The sequence below is a fragment of the Cordyceps fumosorosea genome (genome assembly GCF_001636725.1).
Source record: "Cordyceps fumosorosea ARSEF 2679 chromosome Unknown scaffold_15, whole genome shotgun sequence".
NCBI lineage: Eukaryota > Fungi > Ascomycota > Sordariomycetes > Hypocreales > Cordycipitaceae > Cordyceps > Cordyceps fumosorosea.
This window is the reverse complement of record NW_017387315.1, coordinates 276,965-303,402: the sequence shown is the minus strand read 5'-3', so window position 1 is coordinate 303,402 and position 26,438 is coordinate 276,965. Positions and strand designations below refer to the sequence as shown.

Genomic DNA, 26,438 nt, shown 5'->3' with positions numbered 1-26,438 from the left:
TGGCAGGAGACAAGGATGCGATGCTGAGAATGCTAGGTATAAAGAGGTCTTTGCCACGAACGTCGTCGGCAGGACCTCTCTGTTGCCATCCAATCTCAATATCGGACAAGCAACTCGACACTTCAGCATGCACTCCTCTGTCATCACCTCCCTCGCCGCCGCGGCCCTCCTCCCCGCGGCGGCCGCCACGCTCGACAAGCCCGTCATCAAGCCGCCCTTCCCCAACGGCGGCCTCGGCAGTCTCGGCCCGGACCTTATGTCCTCGCTCCCCATCGCCGCGCACACCACCACCGACTGGGACGCGGACCACCTGCCCCGCGACTGCAAAACCCTCGCCCAGGGCGCCGGCTTCTCTCCGCTCGACGTCTCCGCCTTTGACATCCACTACGACGACTGCAAGGCGCAGCCGTGGGTGTTTTGCCGGCACAAGGACTCGCCGCTGAGCAAGACGGACATGACGGAGCTGTTTGGGCGGCTGCCGGTGCGCATGCGGCAGTTCATCCGGCACATCATCGCGCTGCCGGGCCAGCGCTCGGCGGGCAGCGCGGGGGACAATATTCAGATGAACGGCGACTGCGAGATTACCGTGTTCATCCACGAGACGGGCCACTCGCTGGACTCGCACGCGTTCGACCCGAAGCTGGGCGTGCCGTTTAGCAACGGCAAGGCCTGGACGGACGCCTACCATAAGGACACGGCGGTGACGGATGATTATGGGCGGACGTCGCAGCAGGAAAACTTTGCGCAGGAGACGGTGGTGTCGGTGTATGATAAGAACGTGGAGGGCGGGATTGGTAAGATCCAGCCGAATGCGCAGGCGATTCGAAACGCGTACACGACGCTGGAGACGTATATTGGGAACATCATCATTCCCGGGGGTGAGTGCACGCACAGGCTGGAGAACAGCCCGTCGGTGCCAAAGGCGGACTCGGCGAGGACGCGCCTGGTGGCGAGGGCGGAGCCGGTGGGCGAGGGCCTGACGAGGATCGAGCCGGTCCCGTTCGGACCGATCCTTTCGGTTCGGTACTAATTGGAGGGTGTTGTTCGAGAAATGTTGGGAAATGTTGGGTAAATACGGGGCATACTCTGTCACAGTCTAGAGGTAGGAAAAGAAATTATTCAATGAGAGAAGAGTTTAGTGATACAGGCGCACAATGTGATGATGAGTGGTACAAGCATGCCCAACGTGAATCGCAGTTCCCGCATAGGGGTTGCAGGAAAGTAATAACAGGTGTAAGCTGTGAGCATGATTTAATTCTTAAAATTTACCCAGAATTCGTACATAGTTGAGGGTCTGTATATCGTCACCTTGACTGTTCCTAGGATAGGATTGAACGGACTCCCGTGGACATGACGTACTGGCTCGGCAGCGTCGAATTCCTAAATTCAGCTTTGCTCAACGCATGTATTCGAAGCGTAATCATGTAGGACAATCTGCACGTACCTTGAATGAAGTCCATCAGACTGCCGGGAAGTTGAGTAACATTGATTCACGCACTCGATACGCCGCCGTATAAATATGCGGCAACCTCATCTTCCAGGTCGATGCAAAACAGTTCGATGCAAGCGTTGCTGTAATCAAGCTACAGACTCGTAAGTAATCTACCATGCAGCTGGATAACCCTAAAGATATCATCTGGGCGGCTAGCAACTATGAGCGCCACTTTCAGCTCGGAAAGGACTGGTTCGTCAAGCGGCAGCTCAGCACCAGCGAGCTCCCCGTCGACGTAGACGGGCAGGTCATCCGCCCGCTATGGGACACGGAGCGCCTCCGCAACGAGCACGCCGCGACCACCTTCATCCGGCAGCACACCACCATCCCCGTGCCGGAGGGCCAGCTGTATTCCCGCGACGGCCTGCTGCACTTCGCCTCGCGCCGCGTCCGCGACGCCACCCAGCTCGACGCCTGCCCGCCACCCACCCGGACGACCGCCGTCGCCGCCGTCGAGCAGCAGATGCGCCGGTTCATCATCCCGCAGCTGCAGCGGCTGCAGCGTGCACAGGTCGGCAGCGCCGGCCGGCACCTACCGCTGGTCCCGCCGCGGCGCGTCTACCGCCGGGACGACCGCGCGTGGGAGCGGCCGGCGTCGGCGGACGGCGGCGGCGAGGTCTTTGTGTTCTGCCACAACGACCTGGAGCCGAAGAACGTCTGGATCCACCCAGAGACGTTCAAGATCGTGGCGGTCACGGGGTGGGAGCAGGCGGGCTTCTTCCCGCACTGCTTTGAGCTCGCGCTGTGGACGGCGCTTGGCTGGGAGGAGAGGCAGGCGATGCAGAGGAGCGTGCTGGCGCGCGACTTGGCGTTTTTTGGGCTTCGGCCAGGTGACTTGAGGAACTGTGTGCGAAATCCATGTTTAAGATAGAATGAGCATGCGGTGTGAAGAAGATGGACGATTGCTTAGGTACTCATGGCTGGCCATCGAGGTTCGCCAACATATGCGAAGGAATGGATGTTAGATAGAAACAACTGTCAGGGATGGCCAGCGCATGAAGATTTTGCGTTTTCTTTTAGTTCTAGCAAGCTCAATAAACTTAAGGTAAAGTAGTCCTGTATAACAACAGACGACTGTGAGTAAGAGTCTAGGGTCGCTCCAGTTGTCAGCTCCAGCATGATGCGCCTACCGAGCCTGCGGAGAAACTCGGCATGGATAAGATCATGATGTAAAAATTGATGTACCAGTTGTTCTATCACTTATTTTCTTCTCATTCTTTGGTCCAGACGCGCGGTAGGCCTCTCATCTTCTTGTCAGGCCGTCCAACGTGACGAGCATTAGAGATCAGCCGTTGCCCAGGCCGTCGCCAAGAAATCTTATTTTGCATACGCTCGATTAATGTCTACAAGCCTCTCGGATGACGTATGTAACGTAGTTTCAGAGTCTACTCTCATGCAGTCAGTCGCTGGCTGATGCTCCGATCCGCCCGCCGATTCGCGCCGAGGAGCTGGGAAGCGCCACGCCTGTAGGTGCTGGTGCAAGTGAACCAGTGTAAACCAGTGCAAGGCAGTCTTACAAGTGATTGAGTAACAAATTAAAAGACCGAGTTATTCGGTAGATCTAGTTCCAAGTTGCGCTATTCTTCCGCAAAATATGGAACGTCGGTGACGACCACGGTTTGCAGCATAGTGACGGGCAGTCGAGAGGCAGCCGTTCGGTCATGCACCCGTTGGCAGACCTTTGATATCGTGAGTTTTATTGGCCTCTAAAGTTCCCTCCTTGTTTCACGCCTGAGCAAAAAGGCCAAGAAGACACCATCGCGGGCCTTGTCCGATCAGCGGCCTTCCTGTTTCCTCGGTCGCCCGCCGAGAAGCCGTAAAGGGCTGCAACTTACGGCCGATCACTGCATGCTAAAATTGGTCCAATGATGTTCTTTTAGCACGTTTCAAGTCTCGAATGCGCAAAAGAAAACTCAAAATCAGCTGCGGCAGGAAAGCTGCGCTGCCAAGTGCCTGGCTGTCTGTCTGTCGGTCGGGCTTCGATGCATTGCTGAGCGACCTTGCCGGACTGCGCTTTGCGCCCTCCACGAAAGCAGAAAGTTGGAAAGCGAGTTCGGAGTAAGGTGACCACGGAGGGTTTCCTGCTGCACCTCCGTCCCGTCCCGTCGGGATCTCGTGGTGGACTACCGTGTCATTGTTGACATGGCAGTCCGGTCAAGACACAGCGTCAAGCGGAAAAAGACAACCCCGACTTTTTATTCGGCAAGGATCCGATGAGAGAATCTCAAACAATAACTACAATGTATGAACGGACTGGTCAAAGTTGACAGACAAAAAGACCGGACCTGGCCGAAACCAACACCCACGTGGGGGCACCATCATCAACAGCCTCGCCCCTCGCGGCCTTGTCCTTGTCGTGTCAGTGCGGCAGCCTGCCAGCCACTGAAATGAGCAGTATTTTCCTACACACGGCCAGCATTGAGCTTATGAGCCGCCTTATCCCTCGCTTGCGCCGAGATAAAACCGGAGAAGATGCGATTCTGAAACGCGGGCTCACGGGCGCTTGGCATTTGGCCAGATCGAGACCGACGAGAGGCTTCACGGGGAGGTAGCTTTGTGCTTGTCAGCATGAGTGAATATGGGGAAATTATCCGAAAGCGGAAGATAGAAAGAGAAAGAAGAATGAGATAAATCAGCCTCGTCATTTTTCGTGGCCGGGAATGGCTGAAGCTAGGCCGAACCGACACAAGTAACTGACGGCTGGTCTCTAAAGGATCTAACATTTGCTTCTTGTTGGTCCCATACTGCCCATGTTTGAAGGGCAAACTCTACCAACAACGTTGACTGTACGGATAACCGTGAGAGAAGGCAGGAGATGTAAATTTGTCCCGACTCCTCGGCTAGCCTGCCGCTGTAGTTCCTGGCTACTCCTGATTGCCAATACGAAAAGCAGACTTTGCAGCATGACGAATTCGCTCCTTGTGTCAAGCCGTTGTGTCAAGCCGGTGCACTAAAATGATAAAGTCATGCCATCCGTCCAGGCTAAGAAGAGGATGACAGGTAACGAAAAATATGCTCCCGTCTCTATTCGTACTTCGTATGTCCCGCTGGATATCAGGACAAGATTACTGGTAAATCACCTCTGTTCGATTGGGCCGATTGAGCAAAATAAGTCGCGATTGATTTCATCACCCTCCTATCAGGGCCAAATTGTTGACATGAATTCTGAAACGTCCAAGCGACGCTGAGTGGGCTGTAATCAGCGCTTTGCAGAGTCCCACGCTCTCGGGCCTCTTTGCAGCGAGGACGGGGACGGGATCGCATGGCCGCGAGCGGCATCGATGCCGGAGGGAGTGCATCCTCTGACAGCCTGCTCGAATCGATTGTAAGAGGCTGACAGGATGAGTTGCTTTGTGACAAAAGGAGAGGGCAAGGAAGAAAGAACCAACAGACCGGGGTATCGTCCTCCCACCCCAGTAAGCAGGGATGCCGCGACAGTAACCGCCCCAGCCTACGTACGACACGTTTCTAGAAGAAGCCTGTCCCAATGCGGAATTTACGGAAATTTTCCTACCGAAGGGCCAGGTAGTTCTAATTACGTCTCTGTGCGCTGCAGATTGTTCAACTTCAACTCAGGCTGTGCTTCGTTCAGGAGAGCAAAAGAAGCCTTGAGACAAGTGGTTGGTGATGTACGTCGGCTTCCAAGAAATGGAAGCATTGCGTCCCTGTCCTGTATTGGATAAGGAAGCTTTTGTACCTGTTATTAATGCCTCTTCTCGTCCGAAGACAAAAAAAAAAGGGCCGTGGCCGGCCGGCCGCGCCACTCGTGAGACGACAGGTGCATGCGTGCAGGAACTCAGTCCATGCTGCCCCCATCCCGCGATCTAAAACAAGATGAAACCCTGATCTCCCAGTTGGTGACGCTGATATAACTGATGACTGTCCCTCTTTTGTCTCCTCTTTGCTTTTTTTCCCCAACTCGTTCTTGAACATGTCGATGTCCATCCCACAGCATCGCGTATAATACGTTATTGACCGACCGTATAACACGCAAAGCCAACATCGCAGCTTCGGTCACGGCTGACGATACAAGATGACGCCTCCCGGGTCGGTCAATCTGATCAGCCAAAACGGTCGCATCATCTCGCACCCGAAGCCGACCGACGACTATGACGACCCTCTCGTAAGCTCGCCGCCGCCGCCTGTATCATCCTCGCATCACTGACCCCCCTCGCAGAACTGGTCCCGACGCCGCAAGGCCCTCCATCTCGGCACCATCCTCATCTACGTCGCCGTCACCTTTGCCTGGGTCGACCTCTCACTCCTCCGCAACCCCAACCTCGCCGCCGAGCTCTCCATGGACGCCTCCCAGCTCGCCGTGTCCACCTCCTTCCGCTACATCGGCATGGCCTTTGCCGCCATCGTCTTCATCCCGCTCGGCTACAAGTACGGCCGGCGGCCCGTCTACATCGCCTCGCTCCTGCTGCAGCTCGCCGCCGCCGCCTGGACCGCCCGCGTCCAGCAAGCCTGGGAGTACCGCGCCGCCAACGCGCTCGCCGGCGCCGGCGCCGTCGTCGCCCAGGCGCTCGTCCCCATGACCATCGCGGACCTCTTCTTCACCCACCAGCTGGCCACCGCCTACGGCCTCGCCGTCTTTGCGCAGGGCCTGGGGTCGTTCGTCGGGCCGATCCTGGCCGCCGAGGTGGAGGACCGCCACGGGCACGAGTGGCGCTGGATGCCGACGTCGATGGCGGCCGCGTTTGGCGCGACGGCGGTGCTGGTGCTGCTCGGCGCGGAGGAGTCGACGTTTGTGCCCAACATAGACAACCAGGTGGCTGCCAAGACGCGGGAGGAGGAGGAGGCTCGCGTGCAGAGCACGTTTTACAACCGCCGCGTGTCGTACGGCGGCGACTCGGAGCCGGGCACCCCGGCGGTGGACGAGCATAACATGCACGACCTGGTCAATGTCGCGCGTCGCGCCGGCGGCGGCGTAACCCTGGACCTGCCGCCCGGTCCGCGGCCGCTGCGCCAGCGCTTCGCCTTCGTCACCCCGACCGGGCGGCCGATCCGCCGGCGATTCCTGTCCGCGTTCGTCATTCTCGGCACGTTTCCCGGCGTCGTCTACGCCGCGCTGACGTACGGATTCCTCATGGCCTGGCTCTCGCTCTTCAGCCAGGTCCTGCAGACGCAGATGACCAAGGCGCCCTATAACCTCGACCGCCGTGGGCTCGCGCTGCTCGACCTCGGGCCCCTGCTCGGCCACTTCCTCGGCACCCTCGTCGTGCCGCCGCTCAGCGACTACTGGGTCATAGCCAGGGCCCGACGTAGCGGCGGCATGTACGAGCCTGAGATGCGATTGTGGTTCGCTCTCTTTGGCGGCGCCTTCGTCGCGGCAGGTATCCTCATGTTCGGAATCGGTATTGGTGATGTAAGTCTTTCCCACTTGACACCTACTACAAACGTTGTCGATGAGACAACTTTTAGTCCTCTCAGTACATGTGGCTGACTTTTTTGCACTCAAAGAAAGCACCAATTCCGGTCTTAGTCATTAGCTATATCCTGTTTTCATTTGGATATGGTGTGTGCCAAGAAACAAGTCTAACCTACGTGACCGACTGCTATCACAACGTAAGTTCCAAGACGGGAAACATCTCGGAATCGTGTCGCTAACGTATTCTAGATGATTGGTGATGCCATGGTCGGTATCGTCTTCTTCCGCAACGTCCTAGCTATCATCCTATGGATCGGCATCATGCCCCAACTTGCTGCCACCAGACTCAACTGCGTCTTCGTCTTCACCTCGGTTGCGGCATCCGTCGTGCTGCTCATCCCCATCCCGCTGCTAATATGGGGCCGCCGAGGTCGCATCCTAACGGCCTCCAAGTACAGAGAGTACTCGCTCGAGGCAACGCCCCCGGCTACGTTAAAAAAGATCATGGTTGAACGGTGAGCGGGTGGCACCACAAATTGAAAGAATGACTTCTGTGCTGGACACAGTGTATTGCGCGATAAGATCGAATCGACTTGTAAAAATTGTACTATAATAACGGCCTCCGAAAGAGCGCGGAGGGCCGTGGCAGAGGAATGCAAGAGGCCGGCGCATAATTAGCATCTACACTATCTACAATAATACCCATCAAAAATACGATTTTGATATCATAATCAACATGATCCTTAGTAAAGGCCCCATACAATGCTATATCGCCAGTCTGGAGTATTTTAATTAAGGACCTCCATCGGGCTATGGGCATAGAGGTGCATAAGGAGGCCAGCATAGTAGCATATAATGAGGTTGCCACTTGGTTATTCCCATTACTCGATGCTCCTACATCAGCCTCGCCCTTAGACAGATGAACAGCACGATTAATTGCAGATGCCATGACTCTCCACGGCATACTTGGTCCCGCCCCTCGTTTCGTTCCTGAACTCCAGGACACAGGTTTCATCTTTGACCACAACGGTGCGAACCCACAGATGTAACATAGCAGAGCAAGTTTGAACCAAAATCGCAGACCTTGGGAGTTTATTCAAGAGTCTCATTTCATCATTCATATAAAACGGCCGTCATCCACTCCTCACATTGGTACATTTCGAGATCAGTCTACAGCGCAGCGAGAGACTTGGTCGACCCCCGTGCGGCGGCGGAACGTAAAGTTGCCAAACAGAAAACAGAAATTTGTGATATGCCCGCATATCGTCTAAAATATGCTATTGACAATGTTGCCACCAATCGCCGCGCCCGCACCAAAAATCGCCGCATTGCCCAGCTTCTTACCAAACTTCTTGCCGTACTCGCCCCCCTTGCCGCCAACACCAGCACCCCCCTCCTGCTGCTGCTGGCCGCCGCCCTCGGCCACCGCCATCGGGGGCACGCTGGCGTTGTACGGGTTCTGCTGCTGCGGCGGGCCCGTCGGGTAACCGTACTGCGGCTGCGGCGGGCCGTAGCCTCCGGGTGGCGCCTTGTAGTCCTGTTCGGGCAGGACGTAGCTCCGCGGGAAGATGCCCTCCTGGCCGGTGCGCTGGTTCATGCCCATCCACCAGTCGTCGTTCATGTACTCGTAGACGGCGACGTGATCGTCCTTCTCGAAGCTGAGGTCGCGCGCGTCCGTCGCGCCGTAGCGGTAGAGTGCCCGCGCGTGCGCGATGACGGGCCGGCCGGGAGTGGCTCCGCGGGGGGGCACCCCCGGCGCGGGCGTGTTGTTGTAGGATGGGGGTGCGGGTGACGGCGAATTGTTGAGGTTCATGTTCTGGAAGCCCTGCGTCGGCGGGGACGCGTGGTCGCGGGTCGCGGGCGCCGGGCTGGACGACGCCGCGGCATCGCCGGAGTTTGCGGTCGTGCGTAGGGGCCCGGATAGGGATGATTCGGGCGGCAGGGAGCCGGTGATGGAGTCGAAGACGTTTTCGTCGATGACGCCCTTTTCGAGCAAGTTCTCAAGCTCCTATAACATCACAGCCAGTTGTTAGCGAACACGAACGTCCTTCATTTCCTTCATTCCTTGCGAGAAAACAGCGCAGGCATGACATAGCAAGTTTCAGGCGGGCTGTTCATACAGTCTTTATATTTCGGAGCGACCGGTTGGTCTCCATGATTGTTGCGCGGTCAGGGGAGACCATCTTGGCGGGGTAGCCTGCGCGGCCAATGCGTGAGGACAGTGTTGGCTAGGCCTTTGACTTTGGAGGATCCCGGGCGGTAAAATGTGAAGTCGTGGGCTGCGAAGATCGAAAGCAGGCTTGCAACAATGAAGAATACAAGAAGATGGAAGAGGCTGGAGGCTTGATGGTTTCGATGACCGTCTAGGTCGAAATTAGAAACGGACTAGTGGGGAGTTCATTGTGCGCGGCGCGCGGGCCAGCCGGCCGTGTGGCGATGTGCCTGTGGCAGTGCATCTTGGCAGGACGGCTGATGTGTCGTCGGAGAGGAGTGGCGGTTGTCCGCGCCTCGTCACTGAAGATGCATGGGAATAATGTTTTTCCTTGGTGTTTGAGTGCACATTTATTGAATGTTGCGTTGGTAGGGCCTCATGCGCAAACTGCGTTGCTCTCTACCGCGGTTTGGGGGGTAGCCAACAGCAAGAGAGGACCATCCATTCAGTGGAGAAATTAAACACAAACGTCAAATGGGAGCAAAAAACGGAAAAATTGGATAGGATTGGGAGTGCTCGTAGATTATCAAAGGCTTTAGTTATCATTTTCAGGCCCTAAATGTATTTGTTCCAATGTCATGAAACCATGGATCTGGCAATGTCTCGGCCATGGCACCCGGCACCCGGAGACCGCTCCGTTGAAGCTCTTAAAGCTCTGCACAACCTCCTCCTGAACTTTCGGCCTCTTCTCTCTCCAATTTAAATCTTTGCTGTATCTCATACGCCCTCCCCGGCCATCTGCGGGGGGGGGGGCAATGGCTTGCTGCCCTCCCGACACAGACCGCCCCGTCCGACCCTATGTACGTGGAGGAATTATTTCATGCTTCAACAGTACATCCGATAGGAGGGGCTTTAGAGGGGCTGCAGCAGATGGCTGCAGTCTTCATAAGCACCGCTCTTGGGTTCGCAAGCTGCTTGTCGGTGCGCCAGGAACCCCAGCATTCACGGGATTGAACTGCGGAAGCTCTTCAACCGTAGCCTTAGCATTGGGTCTCATAGATGCCGGAACCATGTATTTATCTATCCTGTCAGAGCCGTCGTATGTAACTCTGCCAAGTAACACTCAGTCTCGACGGAAAGCACAGGGTGATGAGACTGAAGAAGGGTTCCTGGTTTGAACCTTAACGGCTCCCAGTAACAATGGCACGTTCTATCTTGTATACTTGAGGCATTGTCAAATGGGCTTTTTCCGGTTACACAACAGTAGTGTCTCAGCCCGCCTCAGCCCGTACAAGCCGGGAGGTGGGAAAAGGCCCTTCACCGATAGCGGCCGTCGTGGAGAAGGTCGCCGAGGGTCACCAGGTGATAGGTTGGCCCCCGGGGTAATGTTCTCCAATCCACTTGCATTGAAAGTAAGTGCTTTTAATAAATATCAGCATGCTAGTAATTTCGAATGAAGAAGTTGGCGGTGGAGTTGGTGGAGGTGAGTAGCGTTTGGCGGGATAAGATGCACCACTGCAAATGCTAATAACTAGCGCAGCGGTGCGGTCTGCAGAACGAGTGGCTGATTAATAAGATGACTGCATGATGTCTCGGGGAGAATTCAACCTGTTGCTGATGTTTGGGCATGAAATCCACATCGAATCGGCTTGAGGCCTTGCGTTACACGGACGATGGCGCGGGCGGCTCGCCGCGGAATCACGTCCAACATTGGGAGAATGTCTCGAAGATGCAGGATCAAGACCAGAGTACAGGGTGTAGATAGAAACCGGATGTGCTGTGCGTGCTGCTATAAAGGATGCAACTTTACAGGCACCAGCAAGCGTGGCTCGTTTACCAGCTAGAGTTCCTGTGATGTCTTACGAGCGGGCTAGCTCAACGCGGTCACGCAAACTGGCTGATATCGGTCAGACATGCCCAAGTAGAACTCAAAACAGGGTAAACTACGTAGAGCTCAAACGTACTACAACTACGTGGTGGTCAAGCACGCGAGCTCCAACAACGTTCATACACGATTTCGATGACAGAAACTCGATGTGCTGGTGGTTTCCATCGGAGACGGGATGTGGTGGGTGGGCTTTTGACGTAATAGTATGCGATTGGCGCTGTAACAGTACCACCAAAAAGGGGACGCCAGCGGTTTAGATTATTGTAGCTGCAGTTGTTTCTGGAGACGGTTTTCAAGACTTCATGGGCGTTGGCGAGTGAGAAAGTTTGGCCATCAAGCATGCTCAGAGTAACAAGGTCGCTCGCTGTGCACGCCGCGTACTGAGACATAATAATTAATCTGATAGTCAAAGCCCTTTGTCAAGATAGGTAATCAGACAAGAGGACAGACCCCAACACTCGTAAGTGTGTCGTGTGGATAATAAAATGATGGGGGAGACATGGAACCAGCGGAGTGAACCAACCGGCCGAGAAGAAGCAAGGCTCCGAAATGACGATTAGAAATCCTGGTGGTGGGGGTGTAAGTTATCTTGTTTCTGAATCATGGTTGGCACAGGCACACGGGTCGGTTGAATAGTTGCAAGTGGTGGTGGTTGGAGAATGTCGATCACAAAGGCGTTTATCCATAGTTGGTCGCAGTTGCAAAGACATCAGCCCCATGATGCATGGCCGACATGGATGACGGGCTGTGGCGCAAAACGGCCGGCAAGGTTGATGATGGCAGGTGATGGGCCGTCATTGGGTGTGATGGATGTGGGAAGTAGGGTGATGTATTGAATATACTCGAGGCAGAGAATGTCGGGGATGATGTATTCGATATTCGTCACGAGCTTCTGTGGGCTGCCGGTTTCCTGTTGGCCATCAGGCTTGGCTCTACTCGGGGACCTGCGCATCCTACCATCAGCAAGGCAGAACGGCTCGTCGTCAGGTCGGATGCAATCCTTGAAATACAAATACCACTTTCAAAGATGCCATTTTTGAGTTGTTAGCGGGAGGACGGAGACGCCAGCGCCCACTTGGCGTAGACAGGGAACCGTGCTAGCTTTGAGCATCTCAGCTATGCAGGGGTGCGAGGAGGAGCCTGGCTGGGGGCTGCAGCGGGAGAGAAAGGATGACTCCGGCTGGCAAGGGGCGGCCAGTGATGTGTTGGATGTGGCGGGAAGCGCAGATTGCTGGACTTGGAGAGGCTGTTGTTGATGATGGGCGTATGCGACAATGAAGTGTGGGTGAAGCTTATAACTTAAATTTAAGAGGGGATGAGGGGTGAACGAGAAGGCAGGAGGTTCGGACTGTGCGAAGACAAGGTTTTGGCGGACAACAACGCACGTCCCTAGTATTCAGAGGCCTTCGAAAAGAATATCAGGGGAAATACAAGCAGAAAAAGGAAAATTACCATGGTTCGATGAGGTTTACTAAACTGTATTCCAAATTGGGTTAAGAAATGCCTCGACACCGAGAATTATCGCTGGGTTGGCGTATATCGGCATCTTCCTTGTAGTCCACTTATGTACTGTACGTTGACTTCCAGTCAGTACCTCCAGCACCAAGAGGTAAGGGACCGCACCCCGTCACCTTGATGTTGAAGCGTCGTCGTAAAACCTTCTGGCCAGCTCACGAACATCAGAATGCAATTCAGCCTTGTCAGTTATCATGATAATGTGCAAAGCTGGTCTCCCAAAGACGGGAAGTCGGGTGTGCCATGGTACCCTTGCTACATTAGTGGCCAGCTCATCTGGGTTTCCCGATGGTCTCGACGGTGGACAGGGGGCCGGATATCGAGAAGGGGCCAACTATGGGAGGCGGCCAGGTATATCATGACAACGGCAATTGGGAGGAGATTTCGATGGGAACAAAAGGAAAAAGAATCGTACGAGTGTCTCTTATCCTAAATTACTGATGATTCTTTATAATCAATTTTTTTAGAATATTCTGTATGCATTACATGGTCCATTATTACTGACATCGACGCCCGAATTACAGCGCTCCGGGTCTCAACAGGAGCGCTCCAGCAAGCTTTTTTAGGGGTGGAGGCGCTGAGGGGCTGGCGCTGGAAAGAGCAGCAGGACGGGGTCTGTTTTCTCCGCCCACTTCTCCATCCGCCCACCTTTTCGACCCAGCGAATCCAAAGATACTTGCGTCTTCATACAATCCAGCGGCAATACTCAAGTACCTACTGTCCCATTCTCATTCCCCATTCCAATCACCATCACCACCCCTCCATCGTCATCAACCCTTCTTTTGCCCAAGCCGTCCATCCAAACCCATCCATCCATCATGGATGCCTTTCCCTCTCCCGCGATCGATCATCCTGCTGCAGCTCCCACCCATCGCTACCCAGCCAGACACCGCCCACACCTCTCACACCCCCCAGCTGCAGTTCTCGTGCCCCCAATGCCGCCGCAAACTCTCCTCGCCGCCTCGTCACGGCCTTCTCCATCGACTACCGGTAGTAGCCCGCCGCCATCACCACAAAAGCCAACATGACCCCAACTCCTTCGACCCAGAGTCCCAGGCTAGCTTTATTACTTACATTACATACGGCCTCCCTCATCCCATGGGCTCGATTTCCGTTTCCGCCTCGTCATCTCCAGATCCGTCACCAAACAAACGCGCAACACTATCTATCCATTGACAAATGATTTGGCCTCGGCTACAAGAATTTGTCCTGCCGCCAATCTCTTCATCCCCTCATCTTCGCCTGGACCCTTTCCTTTTTCCCTATTATCAAGCAAACCCTCCTCACCCTCACGTACCTCCGTCCATTAACGTTAGGGGCTTCACTTCCCGGTTCGCTGCTTGACGCACCATATCAGCCTGTGGCGTCTACTCCATACACACCCGCGCATCAACGGTCGTCGACAGCTCGTTCACAGCTTGACACTGACCCAGGTTATTGGAGGCCCGACTGCCTCGCCTCTACCTGGATCCCGCATAATTGACCCATTGCCAGCATTAAAACGCCAACAATGCTCCTGTGGATCTTGGCTTAGAGTTGCCTGTTGTCTTGTCGCCTTTCTTTTTCCTCGCCCACCAAGCCTGCAACCTAGCCGACTAACTAACTAGCTTTATTACATTACCTGATCTCGCTCAGGACCTCCGTTCCTTGTTCTCTGTCCCGGTCGCTATTTCTCCGCTTCTAATTCGACTCGGAATCCGCCAACTTCTCGCCGCCCTCCGACTTGCCTCCTCTTACACGCTCATGTGGCGCGGCTCGCATTGGCAGCAAGTAACCACAGCACCTCAGCCTCCAACAGTGCTACCTACCTAGCTCGTCATGTCTGCAAGCAGAGTGCTCGTCTATCTGCTGCGCCGCGATCTGAGAGTTTCCGATAATCCCGTTTTCCATCGTCTTGCCACAGCTTCGGATCATGACTTTACTCACCTCCTCCCAGTCGTGGTCCTGCCACCCGATCAGATTGAGACGTCGGGCTTCCTCAGCCCTGGTCAAATCTCTCCCTTTCCACTAGCCAAGAGCAAAGTCGGCAAATTCTGGCGATGTGGTCCTCATCGAGCAAAGTTCCTTGCCGAAGCTGTTTGGAATCTCAAAGACACCCTGGTCTCACGTCACAGTGGTCTCATCGTCCGCATGGGAGTACCAGCCGACATCGTCCGCGGTATTATCCAACACATCCAATCCTCGGGTAACGCCGCTGTTTCCGCTGTCTGGATGACCGATGACGTTCCTTTCGAGGAGAGACGACATCAAGATGACATCTCTGCCCTGTGCGACAGATTCAGTATTGACTTCACCCTCATCCCTGACGAGAAGTATTATATTGACGAGTGCGTTTCTGCCCTGCCTACCACATTCATGGCCAACTGCCTATACACGGCACACATCTAACTCAGTATCCAACTTGTCTAGTCGCGACCTCGACATTGCAACCCAGGAGTTGCCGGATGTATTCACAACCTACCGCAAGGCACAAGAACCGCTACGCGACAAGCCTCGCCCCGTGTATCCCAAGTCCAAGTCTCATTTGCCTCCATTCCCACCGGAGGCACTGATACCGCCGCAGCCCATGCCTTTCCAGGTTCCAGATGATCTCGACGGCTTTGTAAAATGCTTATCGAAACCCCTCATCTTCGAGCTACCCAGTCCACCAATCCTACCCAACGACGCCGAATCTGCCCATCCTTTTATTGGTGGTGAGCAGAGTGCGATGGATCGCCTGCAGCATTTGATTAAATCAGGAGCCATGTCTTCCTACTCTGATACAAGGAATGGTCTACTTGGCCCTGATTTCAGCACCAAGCTCTCCGCATTCCTGTGCCTAGGCTGCCTAACTGCCCGGCAAATACACAGTGAACTTGTCAAATTCGAGGATGGCACCGATTCGCAGTATGAAGATGCCCCTGGATACGGCCAAGGCGAAAATAATGGCACCAAGGCCATTCGCTTGGAGCTTCTCTGGCGCGATTATATGCGACTTTGCACCAAAAAATTCGGCGTAAAGCTGTTTGGTGCGTCTGGGTTCCGACAAGTTGGCCAGTACTCCAAGAAATGGAAGACAGCTAGCCCAGCCGTCGCCAGCCCAGGTCAAGATCCTTCTCCGCAAAGAATTTCTGAAATGATACAGCGATTTTTACAAGGCGACACTGGAATGGGCCTTATAGACGCCTCCCAGCGGGAACTTTTCCTCACCGGGTATACATCCAATAGAGCGAGACAGAACGTCGCCAGCTTCTTCGCAAAGCATTTGGATATTGACTGGCGCTACGGAGCCGAATGGTATGAATGCATGTTGATTGATTATGACGCTTCATCTAACTGGGCCAATTGGCAATACGTTGCCGGCGTTGGCAACGATCCGCGTGGTGATGCCCGTATATTTAACCCCGTCAAGCAAGCTTTCGACTATGACAAGCAAGGAGAATACGTGCGCACTTGGATCCCCGAAGTACGTGGCTTTGAAAACATTGAAAATGTGTTTCAAGCATGGACGGCGACACGCGAGGAGCTCGAGAAGCTGAACCTGACCAACAACATCATGGTCACAGACCCGCTCAAGAAGATAGAATTCACCGTCGACCGCAAGCCCAAGTCACAAAGGCGACCATTTGTCCGAGGAAGGGGATCCGTAAATGGACGAGGCGGGAGACGTGGCGGTGGTGGCTCATCTGGCTTTGGTCGTGGAGGCATGCCCATGCCCATGCCGGTGCAGGTTGTTCCCGCACCGATGGAGGGTATGGTGCCAGGTGGGCTTCCAACGGGTCTGCCGATGTATGGAGCAGCCGGTATGCCATACGACCAGCAAGGCTACGCGTGGAGCCCGCCCCCCATGGGTATGCCGCCGCCTATGCATCATGGAGGGCCACCCCCTCACCACTGGGCTGCCAATGCCGGTGCACCAGTGGTGAGCAGCGGCTGGGTCTCCGGAGGGCGGCCTGTGTTCAATGATTATAACAACATGCAAGGGGGAATGCCGCCACCGGCCATGCAATACCGGGGCCGGGGCAACGGACGCGGCGGCTACCCACCCGGAAGAGTGCATCAGGGCAGGGGAACATACATGCCTAACTAAAGGGAGCAGCACAGAAGGCATCAAACGAGATATGGAATTGGCTTTATACACTGGTTTATATGGGGCATTATAGATGGGATTTCTCTATCGGTTTGCATATAACGGAGGTGTTCTTTGGGTTTCCATCGTTTCTTTTACGGAGTCTGTCTTGGTTTTGCTTGCCGGGGGGAAACTTGATGATTACATGTTATATAATGCCTAGACCTGCGTAATTTGACGGCCAGGTAGAAAGCTGAACGTAAATGAGAGGCAAAATATTGTACCGAGAGGGTTCTTTTTCGGGATGTGTACACAGTGTGCACACGCTGGTAACGTAACGCGTGCGGGATTTGGAGAATCTCTGTATTGCGCAATTTCGAGGAGCCTCTTTTGTGCGCCAATGTATCTCTATCGCACCGTCTTCACTACTCAAAAGTCATACACATTAACGGGGTCCTGTTCACCCAGGGTGGCAAGCAACCCTGGATGCTGTTCCATACGATGTACCATGTTTGCACCACATCGCCATACACCCGCGGGACGCCCTGCGTGACAGTGGTCTATAGTGTTCTGGCTGGATGAAACAAGGGGTAATTCCGCATCCGGGAAGGGTAGTAGAGAGTGAAAAGAAAAAAGTAAAGAAGAAAGACTTTTTATTTGTGAGCACAATGTGGAAGAGAGCTTGTGTAGCATAATTTGTGACATGGGGTTGGGTTGGTTGAGGGAGGTAGCACAGAGCGAAAGCGGCGGCTGTTGCGAGTCTTTGGGGTGGAGGGGGGCCTAAAAGTATTGGGCGCCTGACATGAGTGAAAGGGCTTTCAATTTGAATCTGAGCTTTTGTAGTATACATTTCGACGTCATTGTTTGAAGACATAGCGAATCGCGCGGAGAGGGCTGCATACAAGCCTGAAGTCAGACTAAAGATTTGGTCACTGCTTTCCTAGTATACTAGTAATTTTCAAGGTTTGTCACTTCTTGAATTTCCTAACAAGCAGAGATGGACATTTAAAAGTACATTGGATTGTCCCTGCTTGAGGCTCAGAGACTAACGATGACGTGTAGGGTAGGCGGCTAACATGGCAGCCGCCTTGGCGGTTGAGCTGAAAGACTGTTCCGCATGGCGTCCGAGACTGACTACCTGGGGGGGAAAGAATTGTCTCTTGCTAGAACCTATTTAGAAACACCAGCAGAAGTTTCGTAGTTCTAGCGAGATACTTTTTCGCGAGTTTCTAAATTGTGTATCGACGTTGGCCTGGCCGTTGGCGAGATAGTGATGGTGTCGAATTGAGGCAGGGCTTGCTAACACGAATCTCGCTACTACCTAACTTTTCTCGTCTACATGGAAGAAAAGTTAAATAGAAACCTCGAGCCTGTCGTCGCCCCCCAGCTCCAAGACTGCGCACAGAAATCGTATAGAGCAGAACGGCGGTCACCGGCTGCACCTACCCGACCTTTTGCATGGACGACTCTCCACAGGCGGACAAGACAACCAGAGCTTGTCTTTGCTCGACACCTATTTTCCTTGGATTTCAGAAAATTCCCAGAGTCTCCCTCTTCCCATTCATCTGATCTGTTTTGTACAAGCAGCCTCTCTTGCCTTCCTTCCCAGTCGCGCCACGAAAAGGCTCCGGTCCCGGCCCCCCCCAAGCCCTTTGCCTTTTTCCCTCCTGACGTCGCACCGCAGCATCTATTTCGCCGCGTCGGTTTCAATATCAAACCAAACCTTGAGATTGCACAACTTGGTCGCCCTTAGCCTCCCTCCTCCTCCTCCTCCTCCTCCTTCCTTCCCTTCCTCGCACACGACCATAAATGCTGTGCACCAACAGCCCGTTCGCAGCGCCTACACAACCGGCCTGATTGGGTTGCGCGCGCGCGTCGAGCCCGTGTATGTGCGTATGTCGTGCGTCCCTGTGTATGCGTGTGTGTGTGCGAAAGAAACACCAGCCAGCGATTCATCGTCACACACGCTGACGTTGCACACACCACCAGAACCCAGATCGCCTTCCTAGGGGCAAGGCATCATGGGCGTATATATAGCCGCCTTTTGCTCGCCTCCCCTCTCTGCCTCGAGTTGTATCTTGTCTTCATGTTCACAGATAACACAATCGTTTGCAACACTTGTCACTCGTAGGGCAGGTATTAGGGCCGCACCACTGTGAACAGTGCTTCTTTCCTTTGCTCCTAACCTTCCTCGCCCCCAATCCAAAGTTACCACCCGGTCAGCAAAATGGATGGGTATAGAGATCCCTCATCAAACATGGCGGACTGGGATACAAGCAGCAGCGACACCCCCCCGCCTCGTGCACGCTCATCGAGCACCGAGGTACTGTCAGAGATCATCGCAGCACAACCACAGCCTGACGATGCAACACACCTCTCGCTTCCAGGGGAGGAGTATCTGGCAGAGGGAGATGTCCAAGTTACCCAAGAGATAGAGCGGTCAGTACTCCTCGCCCAATCCTGGCTGCTGCTCCTACGTACCTAAATGGCATTCCTTCTAACAAACTCGTAGCAGAGCTCGCCTTGGCTCGACTCCCCCACCCGCTCGGGTGTATACCAGAACGGTCAACCTTGAGGTTGCCCACATGCGGCTCCAGAATATCCTGGCCGCGGATGACGACGAGAGCTCACAACGCTACTCTGTCTTCCAGACCGGAGAGGAAGTCGATGCGGAGACGAGGAAGCTCGAAGAGCAAGTCTACCTCCGGCGCGAGAACATGTCGATCAACTGGCTGAAAGAACGCCAGGTCCCGCTCCTGTACGATCCGAAGTTCATCAAGCAAGTGCTCAAGCATCCACACCGTTATGCTGGCTTGGTCAGGCCGTTCTACTTGCACCCGCCCATTGACTTTGACGCTCCCGAGATCAACTTCTTCGAGCGGCAGTGCCTGCGCTTCGAGGAGTTTAGCCGCTGGCAAGGGTACAACCGCGGCCTGGGTCTGATGGAAGAAAGACTCTTGAATGAGTCGTACAATGCGGCGCTGGTCCGCGAGGCGAAAAGCGCTCGCGAGTGGCTGCAGTTTATGGCGGATCCCAGTCTCGCTCACAGCGCTGGTCGGAAGGAGGAATTCTGGAACAGACGCAAGGAGGAGAGGGAACTGCTGCGCGACGACAGATGCTCCAACTTTGAAGAGTACCAGGCTAGCGTTTGCGCGCGCTTGGGTCGGAACGGCGTGCAGGTGCATCGCGGCTTCGCTCTGCTAGCCGACTTTTGGGAGCAGGATCGCCTGACTATGTGGACAGAGTACCTCGCGTTCGAGCACTGGCACAAGGAGCAGTACGACGATGACGTGGATGAGTGGCGTGCCAAGCACGATACCTCGTACGAGCAGCTGCAAGGAAAGGTAGCACTGCGCCCTCACGAATCGCCTTCGTACCTGCAGACGGAAGTGGCCAAGATGGAGCGCCGCGTCGAAAAAGATCGAGCATATAATCGGTTCGACATAGCCTCGCTCGAGTTTGCGAGGGAAGAACAGAGGCGGCCTCGCTCCCAGAACCAGGAGCCGCAGTACGGGGCGCTCAGGCAATGGACGCAGAAGATGGCCGCGGCCCAGAGCGAGATGAAGGCATCCGAGACGGCCAAGAACTTGGTCGTGCAGCGCGAAAAGGCCATCGAGGAGTACCTGCACGAGACGGCCACATACCGCGAGGCGGTCGACATTCGCAGCCGTCACGATGCCCTGCTCGAGTGGACCAAGGACCGGTACTGGGAGATCCGGGCCGACGCCGGTCACCTTGCAGTAGCTCGACGTGACCCAATGGTTTCGTTTGGCCAGCTCCAAGAGACGTCGGCGGAGGCTGAAGAAGGGCAAGAGGCTGGCCAGAGGACCCATGATGCGGATCCCGTGGCTCTGAGCGAGCAGCAAGCTGCTGCTGCCGAAGCCAAAGCCGAAGCCGGAGCAACGAGACACGATGATGAGGAGGACCGATCTCGTCTCGGCCCATCTTCGGAGGCGCCCCTGCCCACAGCCGCTCTGCAGACGCCTCCTGACGCATCACCGCCTGTCTCGTTGCCCCCCGTCGTATCGCCGTCCCCTGACGTGCCGCTACCTGTACCGCGTCCTGTTCCGTCTCCTCCAACCGCGGAATCTTCAGAGGAGCCCGCTGCCGTGGATGCAGCATTGGCAGAAGCTCAGTCCATCGGCCAACAAGCACTCGAGCTGGCCAGTGTGGAAGAAGCGGACGCACAAGGTCCTCTGAATCGACCGTCTCCGGTTGGACAGTCAGAGCCAGCAGCACCCGCGGCCAAACCAGCCACTGAGGCACAGGATCCCCCAGTTTCACAAAATACTGGTGAAACTGGGGCAGCCACTCCAGCACCAACTGCTCCTCCCGGGCCGCGAAGAAGCGAGCGCATCGCAAAGTTGCGCCAACTGGCGGCCGAGAAGAAAGCAGCGGCCGAGAAGAAAGCAGCGGCCGAGAAGGCAGCGGCTGAGAAGGCTGCTGCGGAGAAGGCGGCTGCCAAGAACGTTCGGGCAAGTGCTAAACCAAAAGCCTTGCCGAAGAAACGGCGTGCCGCTCCGGCCAAAGCCGCTGCGGCCAAAGCTGCTCCTGCCAAAGCTGCTACGCCCAAAGCCGCCCCGGTCAAAGTCGCTCCGTCCAACGCAGCCAGCCGGAAGCGCGGGCGCGGCAAGGCCGCCGAGGAGGACAAGGAGGCGCAGGATGCAGAGCCGCCGGCAAAGAGAACCCGGCGGCGCACTGCAACGAAGTAAATGCGCAGGGAAATTGGTATAGATAGGGGAGAGGCGGGGAAAGTTTTCTATTTTGTTTTCTATTCTTACTTGTCATTCTTCTACTATACTGTACACGGTGCCGGGGGGGGGGTCTTGCCATTTACTACAGGTTACATTACAATGGGGGGGTTTTTAGATTTTGGCCGAGGATATACCACTTTGGAGCTTTTGGATGGGCATGGCGTTTGGTTGAGGTCTTTACAAAGTCGCAGATGATACCCAACATGATTATACTTCGCACCGTTCTTCAGTAAGATGCAGGATTAGTGCACTTTTCATTGCCGCCTTGTATTTTTCACTTTCTTAAAAAATAAAAATAACGAAAAAAAGGAGTAAAGTTGAGAAAATATTTTCTTGTTACACTCTACTGTCCAACCGTGATTCGCGTATGCTACCTCGCACAAGCTCTTTCTTGTGCGCGTTCGCTCGCAAGCATACGCGCCCAACCAGCGACACAAAGCTCCCTCTCTTTTTCCGTTCATCCCGCTGCGCCACGTTGCTCTCATCACAAACCTCGTGCATGCTGTCCAGCCAATAACTGCAAAGCTCGAAACTGTGCGAGGAGAGCACAGAGCGACTGCGGCAAGCGGCTCTGCTTTGGGTGGTTGGCGCTCAGGTGGTATGGGTTTCCTCTGGCGACACGGGACTGCAAGCGAAATCCGTTTTTGTCCTTTCTTGCGGAGAAGCACACAGGATGAAGATGAGATAAGAGAGGTTGAAAGGCAATAGATTGTGCAAGTTGGGATTGGCGCTTTGCTGGTGCCGCGTTGGTACGAAGGACCTAGGTCGGCCATGGGCTACCCTTTCGCGGTATCATTCGAGCAAAGCTGTTGAAGCATACACCTGGTGCTTGATATTCCAGCAATTCTTGCTATACGCATAATGATCTGGCTTGCATACGTCTCCTCGTAAACGAGCACCGCACCAGAAAACGTCTTGGGCAGCGAATGCACTCAATTCACTCACTCACCGCCAACCTCTCCAGCTACACAACTTGCCTAGTATTGGTTTCTGAGACGGAGCTTGTTTCTGTGCAATTTACTCAACCTGCTCTGGGAATGCATGGAATCAGTATAGTCTCCTGGATAATTTACCAGACGTTGCACTCTTGTAGTACACGGGAAGCAAGCAGGGATGCTTGTGTCGATAGTTCTGAGCACAGCATTGATGAGCAGTGTTATACAGTTGAACGCCAGCTAATAACCCAGCCCTCCTGCATTGTGATTGTGCAGCTCGTGTATGGGAAATCGGTCCGAAGAGGTTGTTGTGCCGTCCCATCAGCCATTGGTACCGGGTCGATACGCGCCGTGTGTTCCTCCTCGTCTGGTTGCACCGAAGGGTCAGTCAGCCAAGATCTCTTATATATTGCCCCCAATGACCCGACAACTTCCCTTGTTCTCGTTTACTTTGGCACACGAACCTCTCTCTGCACAAAGTTCACATATTACAAAGTCTTTGTGCCTTTTTTCTTTCTTTCTACATTTCGCCACTTGAATAAGTCGTGCCAGCTAGTGATCACAAACCTCGATCCTAGCATACAACACTATTCAACATGGCTTCTTTCTTGAGAGGTTTCTCAAACTTTGTCTTGGGCCGCCGCGAGGCCGTCCAAGTGGCCGAAGCGGCCGAAACCACTGAAGTGGCCGCGCCGCCATCAACACCGGCGCGGCGATCAACAACGGCGTGGCGTTCAAGGCCAGCGCCGCCATCAACACACGCGCCGCTAGAACTCCAAATCAAGGAGAACTTTCGAAAGCGGCGCTGGCAGCTCCTAGACGATGAGCTGCAGCAGGAGTACGAACAACCCTGCATAGCCGACCTCAGCCCTCCCAGCAAACGGAGGCGCATCCTGGACCGGCAGTTGGCATCCCAGCCGTCGAACCGGTACTGGGAGCAAGTGAACCTGGAGGAGAAGCGGCTCCTCGAGAAGTGGGCAGCCTGCCGCATGAAGAGGGAGCTCTGGCTCGAGGGCGAGGAGCTGCAGAAGCTGGCGCGCGAGATCGTCGAGGACCGCTGGATCGAGCAGGGGCTCGCCAAGAGTTGCGAATGGTTCTGCGGGCCGGACACGCTGCCGTCGGGCAAGTGGTCGCACCAGGAGGCCATCGGCGGCCCGCCATTCGCCCGTCAGGAAGTGGTCCGGAAGGGTGACGTCACCCGTCCGTACTTTCAGTTCCTGAACGAGGTGGCCATCGAGCGCGACCACATGGAGTTCGTCCTGAGCCCGCACATCCTGCCCGACGACATCCGGGAGGGCGGGCCGGAGCTGGTGCCCCAGGAGGATCCGCCCGAGGACCTGCTCATGCACGCGTACTGGCGCGTGCGCCTGATGCAGTGGGAGCCGCTCGGGCTGTGGCGGAGCTGCTGGGGCGACCTCCCGGGCATGGTCTGGCAGCACGAGGTCGACGTCCGCGACACCTTCATGGAGCACCTCGGCTACGTCAGCGACATCCCGGCGAGCGAGCTGCGGCGGAGCAAGGCGCTCGCGGACCCGGCTAGGTTCTGGTCGCTGAGGACCGATATTCTGGAGCACATGCCCAAGAGAATAGCGATGCGCCTGCAGAGCGTCGCCACGAAGCAAGCGGGGGTTTGGAGGGCCGAGAGAACCCAAGAGCGCATGCTCGCGCGAGAGAAGCACCTCGCGGAGGGGCCGGAGAGGCGCCGCCAGAGGAAGATGGCCGACAACGGAGGAGAGGCCGACAACGAGGAGGCGGGGCCGAGCAGAGACCGCAAGTCACGCGTCAGCGGACCTGACGCGGCGCAGTCTGCTGCAGAGGGCCCTGCCGAAGGAACCGGCAGCAACGCTGCTGCTGCTCCCCTCGTCGCGCTAGATGTCCCGCAGCCAGAGGACGTCCCACAGCAAGAGGACGTCCCGCAACAAGCGGACGACGACGCCGTTGACGGAAGCGCCAGCCACTCATGGGCGAGCCGCAGTCCGAGCAGCGTGCACGAATACGAGAATCCCGAGGCTTTAGAAGCTTGGGTTTCCGATATTCGCGCGCATCGCCCGGCAGCGCGTCCAAAGGCTGGCACGCCTCCTCCTGCTCAGGACTCGCCAGCAGAGGCCGCGGGTCCTCAGGCTGGCACTCCTCCTCGCGAGCGAACCAGCGCCTCTCTCGAACGCGCTCGGGGCTCCGGATCCAGGTCAGGATCCCCCACCGCCGCGACGGCGCCGCCGCAAGAACAAGTGCGGCGACCGTCTCTTGCTCGCTCTCGGGGCCCCAGGCGGGACACCCCCATCCCCGCGGAGCCAGGGCAAGGACGGCGACCGGGACAAGCCGCCGCCGCCGTCGCCGCCGCGCCGCCGCCCATGGAGCCGATCAGCGAGGAGCGGGAGATCCCGCCCTCGCAGGCCTCTACCGGCAGCGGCGCATACGGCGACGAGAACGCCGAGGTCAGTGAGCAGCAGCTCGTGGCGCCGGTCCGCGAGGAGTGGGAGAACCCGCCCTCGCAGGCGTCCGCGAGCAGCAGCGCGTACGGCGACGAAAACGACGCCGACGCAGCCGACCTCGCTGCGATAAAGAAGAGGCTCCAGGAGGTGCAGCATGCAGCGCAGCAGGTGCTGTTTGCGAACGCGGAGCTCGCGGTCGAGTTCGAGGCCGCGCAGAGGAATCGCCGGCGACGGGCTGCGGCCGCCCGTCGTCGGAAGAGGAGCACGAGGGGAGTCTCCCCCTCGGGAGACTCCCACCAGCAACGCCGCGTCCTCGCGCCCGTGCCCTCGACGCAGAGGGTGTCCAAGAACAGGGCGGTAGCCAGCGGCAGCGCGCAGCGGCAGCAGCTGGTCCGGTCGATTGAGTCGCCGGACCACCTGCGCGCGTCGCCGGCCTCCCCCGGGCCAGAGACCCCGCCCTCCGTCGTCACGGTCATCCACCGACGGCGCGTGCGGACGCCCACCCCGGCACCGGCCACACTAGGCCGGTATGTGCCCACCCCTCCCCCCGCCCCCGCCGCCGAAGAAGAGCACGCTCAGATTGGGCAGCGTGCCGGCGACGATGACGATCTCGAGTCGCTGACGAGCGACTTCGAGATCTGGGAGGACGGCAAGGGACAGCCGCAGGAAGGGCAGACGGAAGCCGTGGTCAAGGAGGACAGCCCACAGGAGCGGACTGTCCTGGAGATCTTGGCGGCCCTTCCTTGGAATCGGGAGGAGAGCCGGGAGGACGCACCGCCTCGTGAAGAGGGCCCAGCCGCTAGGCGGCTGAGGGAGGAGGATATTCCGCAAGATGCGGACTTTGTCATCCGGGAAGACCCCCCGGTTGTCAACCTGGATGTGCCCACGGAAGAGCCGAGGATCGAGTTATCCCCAAGGGCTCGGGCCAGACAACGCCGCCGCGAATCCGCGGAGCGGCGAGCGTTGCAGCCTCTTCGCAGAAGCAAGAGGAACATCCGAACACGGTAAAATTACCTTGTTCTATTTTGTACTTTTGTGTACTTTTGTGTACTTTTGTGTACTTTTTTTGTATTTTTAGATAAGCAGGCCTGCATTGGGAGGAGTTTTGTTTAGAGTTTTTGAGTATAGAATTCTGGGTTTTAGACAGAAAGAGGGACTAACATTGCCCATTGGGAGTGAAATTGGGTGCAATATTGAACTTTTTCTTGCCTCTTACAATGACTGCCCTCTACTGCTGGCTCGACTTGACCCATGGTGATGTGAGAGTGAGCATGCACTACTCAGCATAGAAGTTGTTCACTGTAGTCCTCGCGAGCTCCTTGCCTAGAGCCACTCGCGCCAGTCGCAATATGAAAGCACCCCGATTCGACCGGTGAAGGAAGGAGACTGGTATACAGGCTGCTAGTCGTTCCTCTTGCTATGGGCCGATCCATGGGACGGATGACCCCCCCCCCCTTCGCCGTGACTCTGGAGCATGCGAGTTTTCGCTCTAGTCAAAACGCTCCAAATCTAGTGTCATAGTTATTTTGAACTCAATCAACCATTTATGACGTCTTGATGCCCACTTGAAGCACGCTCGATACGCGTAGTGAGATGGGCGTTGATGGAAGAGGCAGACTTGTCCGTGGTGTGGGCCAAAAGCCTGCTGTTTGTAGCCGGTACTTGACCAGTCGAAATTCGAGACCAGCAATTCTTTTACCATTTTTCATAAAGCTATTTTTCATATTCGGGAGATAACTGTTTTCAAATGTTCTATCAACTAGGCAAGATTATAAAAATAGCAGAAATTACCTAAAAACAAAAAGTAACTCTAGCGAAATTGCCCTTTTCACCAGGCATGCGCATCCAGGC

General features: G+C 55.8%; 7 protein-coding genes across 7 annotated transcripts; 6 read left to right on the top strand and 1 right to left on the bottom strand.

Moving 5' to 3' along the window:
* Positions 1–127: 127 nt before the first annotated feature.
* Positions 128–1,030, top strand: ISF_06025 (Metallopeptidase, catalytic domain protein; the record flags this gene model as incomplete). Its single annotated transcript, XM_018849629.1, has 1 exon — positions 128–1,030. The coding sequence occupies one exon, from the start codon at positions 128–130 to the stop codon at positions 1,028–1,030; it is 903 nt and encodes a 300-aa protein (XP_018703127.1).
* Positions 1,031–1,607: 577 nt separating this feature from the next.
* On the top strand, positions 1,608–2,363 carry ISF_06024 (aminoglycoside phosphotransferase; the record flags this gene model as incomplete). Its single annotated transcript, XM_018849628.1, has 1 exon — positions 1,608–2,363. One exon carries the CDS (start codon positions 1,608–1,610, stop codon positions 2,361–2,363), a length of 756 nt encoding a protein of 251 aa, XP_018703126.1.
* A 3,162-nt stretch (positions 2,364–5,525) lies between these two features.
* On the top strand, positions 5,526–7,382 carry ISF_06023 (Major facilitator superfamily transporter; the record flags this gene model as incomplete). Its single annotated transcript, XM_018849627.1, has 3 exons — positions 5,526–5,615; positions 5,670–6,860; positions 7,113–7,382. The coding sequence occupies 3 exons, from the start codon at positions 5,526–5,528 to the stop codon at positions 7,380–7,382; spliced, it is 1,551 nt and encodes a 516-aa protein (XP_018703125.1).
* Positions 7,383–8,130: 748 nt separating this feature from the next.
* On the bottom strand, positions 8,131–9,046 carry ISF_06022 (SH3 domain protein; the record flags this gene model as incomplete). The annotated part of the gene is made up of 2 exons (XM_018849626.1): positions 8,131–8,871; positions 8,984–9,046. The coding sequence occupies 2 exons, from the start codon at positions 9,044–9,046 to the stop codon at positions 8,131–8,133; spliced, it is 804 nt and encodes a 267-aa protein (XP_018703124.1).
* A 5,190-nt stretch (positions 9,047–14,236) lies between these two features.
* ISF_06021 (cryptochrome DASH) lies at positions 14,237–16,487 on the top strand (the record flags this gene model as incomplete). The annotated part of the gene is made up of 2 exons (XM_018849625.1): positions 14,237–14,745; positions 14,828–16,487. 2 exons carry the CDS (start codon positions 14,237–14,239, stop codon positions 16,485–16,487), a joined length of 2,169 nt encoding a protein of 722 aa, XP_018703123.1.
* Positions 16,488–18,723: 2,236 nt separating this feature from the next.
* ISF_06020 (hypothetical protein) lies at positions 18,724–21,178 on the top strand (the record flags this gene model as incomplete). Its single annotated transcript, XM_018849624.1, has 2 exons — positions 18,724–18,905; positions 18,982–21,178. The coding sequence occupies 2 exons, from the start codon at positions 18,724–18,726 to the stop codon at positions 21,176–21,178; spliced, it is 2,379 nt and encodes a 792-aa protein (XP_018703122.1).
* Positions 21,179–22,751: 1,573 nt separating this feature from the next.
* On the top strand, positions 22,752–25,595 carry ISF_06019 (hypothetical protein; the record flags this gene model as incomplete). The annotated part of the gene is made up of 1 exon (XM_018849623.1): positions 22,752–25,595. The coding sequence occupies one exon, from the start codon at positions 22,752–22,754 to the stop codon at positions 25,593–25,595; it is 2,844 nt and encodes a 947-aa protein (XP_018703121.1).
* Between the last annotated feature and the right edge of the window lie 843 nt (positions 25,596–26,438).